General features: G+C 38.7%; 1 protein-coding gene across 1 annotated transcript; it reads left to right on the plus strand.

Moving 5' to 3' along the window:
- The first annotated feature begins 239 nt into the window (after window positions 1-239).
- On the plus strand, window positions 240-1,631 carry LOC139900989 (uncharacterized). The gene is made up of 3 exons (XM_071883730.1): window positions 240-466; window positions 554-1,025; window positions 1,542-1,631. The coding sequence occupies exons 1-3, from the start codon at window positions 240-242 to the stop codon at window positions 1,629-1,631; spliced, it is 789 nt and encodes a 262-aa protein (XP_071739831.1).
- Window positions 1,632-3,515: the final 1,884 nt, after the last annotated feature.

The following is a 3,515-nucleotide window of genomic DNA, read 5'->3' on the forward strand; positions in this document are numbered from 1 at the left end:
AATAAAAATTGATTAGAAACGGACTAATTAACAATATGAAATTTTGTTAAGAAACCACGCTAACAAGATCCTAGCTAACTGTCCCTAGATAACTATTAATTCCGTATTACATTTTATTTTATCGCAATTTATTTATCGCAATTTATATTCTCGCAACTTTATTTATCGTCATTTAAATACTGTTATTATTCATATCTTTTAAAACTTTGGTTGTAGAAAGAATTAATGCAGAAGTTGAAATGGCATCTCACGACGAAGCAGACAAGATGTGGAATTGTCTAGCGTCCACCATTAGAGAAGTAGCCAAGGAAACCTTAGGTGTAGCAGTAGGAACTTCAAGGGGATGTAAGGCTGATAGAGAATCATGGTGGTATAGTGATGAGGTTCAAAGCAAAGTCGCGCTTAAGCAACTAAGGTTCAGGGAGCTCATCACTTGCCAGGAGGGGACTCCGACGGATAGAACTAGGTTTGAAGAAAGATATAAAGAAGCCAAAAATGAAGCTAAGAAGGCTGTTGCCCGTGCAAAATAAAAGGCATATGAAGATCTGTATAGCAAGCTGGATTCTAAAGAGGGAGCAAATGATATCTACAGGATAGCCAAAGCACGGGAGCGAAGGTGCAGGGATCTAGATAACATTAAGTTTATCAAAAATGAAGTTGGTCAAACTCTAGTAAAGGACGATGAAATTAGGAAAAGATGGGAAGGGTATTTCGCATCTCTTTTCGTCGAGGGCAGACCCGAGCATCATGGAGATCTGCAAGACCGTGATATAGAACAATCTCAGAACAACATGGATTATGAGAGGATCAACCAAGAGGAAGTAAGATCGGCACTACGTAAAATAGGGAGAAATAAAGCTGTGGGACCGGACCAGATCCCCATTGAGGCGTGGCGGTGCCTTGGTGACGATGGTGTTAGGTGGTTGACTTGCATTTTCAACAAGACGTTTCGAAGCTCTAAAATGCCTATGGAATGGAGACTGAGTGAGACTATTCCCATCTATAAGAACAAGGGGGATGCTCAAGTTTGCAGTAACTATAGAGGCATAAAATTACTTTGCCATACTATGAAGCTTTGGGAGAGAGTGATTGAGACTAGACTTAGACGCGAAACGAACGTGTCAGAGAACCAATTTGGTTTCATGCCAGGGCGCTCTTCGATAGAGGCAATTCATATTATTAGGAACCTTATGGAGAGGTATAGAGAAAAGCAAAAGAACTTAGAGATGGTTTTCTTAGACCTGGAAAAGGCTTACGATTGTGTCCCACGAAACTTAATCTGGAAGACCCTATATGATAGAAGTATCTCGAGTACATATATTAGTGCTATCAGGGATATGTACGAAGGGGCGAAGTCCTGTGTTAGAACGCTGGTGGGGAATACTGAAGTTTTTCCTATAGAAGTAGGTCTGCATCAGGGATCGGCCCTTAGCCCTTTTCTTTTCGCTTTGATCCTTGACAAGCTTTCTCGAGGGATACAAGAGTGTATCCCTTGGTGCTTGATTTTTGCCGATGATATTGTCCTTGTGTCTGAATCTAAGGAGGAGCTTAACAGAAGACTGGAGCAATGGAGGGTGGCCTTAGAAAGTAACGGTCTACAAATTAGTAGACAAAAGACGGAATATCTTTGATGTGATTTCAATGGGAATGATGATGAACAAGATGATGGAGTGAACATCTGTATTGGAGACCAAATCTTGCACCCACAAACCTCGTTTAGATACCTAGGCTCGATGCTCCACAAATCAGGTAGGATAGATGAAGACGTGTCGCACCGTATAAAAGTAGGGTGGGTGAAGTAGAGAGCAGCGACTGGAGTCTTATGCGACAAGAAGATCCCCCTTAAGCTGAAAGGGAAATTCTTCAAGGTGGCAATTAGACCTGCCATGTTATACGGATCAGAGTGTTGGCCAATGATAAAGGCGCAAGAGAGAAGCATGGAGGTGGCAGAGATGAGGATGCTTAGGTGGACATGCGGTAAAACCATGTTGGATATGATTCCAAATAGTGTTTTCAGGGAGAACCTGAAAGTTGGAAGCATCATCGACAAGCTAAGAAAAGAACGGCTCTGATGGTTTGGGCATGTGAGGAGGTGACCTCTTACCGCTCCTGTTAGGAGAGTCGAGGCACTCACGGTTGATGGTGTAAGGAGAAGGGGTAGACCTACTCGTAGGTGGGAGGATAAAATAAAGCTCGACTTGAAGGAGCTTTTATTGACCGAGGACATGACCTCTGATAGGAATGCGTGGAGGACTAGAATTAGAATAAACGAGCAGGTTTGGTATGTTGGTGTGTTCGTGGGTCTGTGTGAAATGTCCCGTTCTTATTGATTAAAAACTTTCCATATTAATTGATTTCGTTGCGAGGTTTTGACCTCTATATGAGACGTTTTTTTAAAGACTGCATTCATTTTTAAAACAAACCATAACCTTTATTTCATAAATAAAGGTTTAAAAAGCTTTACGTAGATTATCAAATAAGGATAATCTAAAATATCCTGTTTACACACGACCATTACATAATGGTTTACAATACAAATATGTTACATCGAAATCAGTTTCTTGAATGCAGTTTTTACACAATATCATACAGACATGGACTCCAAATCTTGTCCTTATTTTAGTATGCAACAGCGGAAGCTCTTAGTATTCACCTGAGAATAAACATGCTTTAAACGTCAACAAAAATGTTGGTGATTATAGGTTTAACCTATATATATCAAATCGTAACAATAGACCACAAGATTTCATATTTCAATACACATCCCATACATAGAGATAAAAATCATTCATATGGTGAACACCTGGTAACCGACATTAACAAGATGCATATATAAGAATAACCCCATCATTCCGGGACACCCTTCGGATATGATATAAATTTCGAAGTACTAAAGCATCCGGTACTTTGGATGGGGTTTGTTAGGCCTAATAGATCTATCTTTAGGATTCGCGTCAATTAGGGTGTCTGTTCCCTAATTCTTAGATTACCAGACTTAATAAAAAGGGGCATATTCGATTTCGATAATTCAACCATAGAATGTAGTTTCACGTACTTGTGTCTATTTTGTAAATCATTTATAAAACCTACATGTATTCTCATCCCAAAAATATTAGATTTTAAAAGTGGGACTATAACTCACTTTCACAGAATTTTACTTCGTCGGGAAGTAAGACTTGGCCACTGGTTGATTCACGAACCTATAACAATATATACATATATATCAAAGTATGTTCAAAATATATTTACAATACTTTTAATACATTTTTATGTTTTAAGTTTATTAAGTCAGCTGTCCTCGTTACTAACCTACAACTAGGTGTCCACAGTTAGATGTACAGAAATAAATCAATAAATATTATCTTGAATCAATCCACGACCCAGTGTATACATATCTCAGTATTGATCACAACTCAAACTATATATATATTTTGGAATCAACCTCAACCCTGTATAGCTAACTCCAACATTCACATATAGAGTTTCTATGGTTGTTCCGCAATATATATATATAT

The sequence above is a fragment of the Rutidosis leptorrhynchoides genome, chromosome 3, assembly GCF_046630445.1.
Source record: "Rutidosis leptorrhynchoides isolate AG116_Rl617_1_P2 chromosome 3, CSIRO_AGI_Rlap_v1, whole genome shotgun sequence".
NCBI lineage: Eukaryota > Viridiplantae > Streptophyta > Magnoliopsida > Asterales > Asteraceae > Rutidosis > Rutidosis leptorrhynchoides.

What these genes read in the sequence shown, in the direction of transcription:
- LOC139900989 (XM_071883730.1), top strand. Translation starts at nt 240, where the DNA reads ATGGCATCTCACGACGAAGCAGACAAGATGTGGAATTGTCTAGCGTCC. An exon ending in ACTCCGACGGATAGAACTAG is followed by an intron (nt 467 to 553) that starts GTTTGAAGAAAG and finishes AGATCTGTATAG; the next exon opens with CAAGCTGGATTCTAAAGAGG. An exon ending in AGAACAAGGGGGATGCTCAA is followed by an intron (nt 1,026 to 1,541) that starts GTTTGCAGTAAC and finishes TCTGAATCTAAG; the next exon opens with GAGGAGCTTAACAGAAGACT.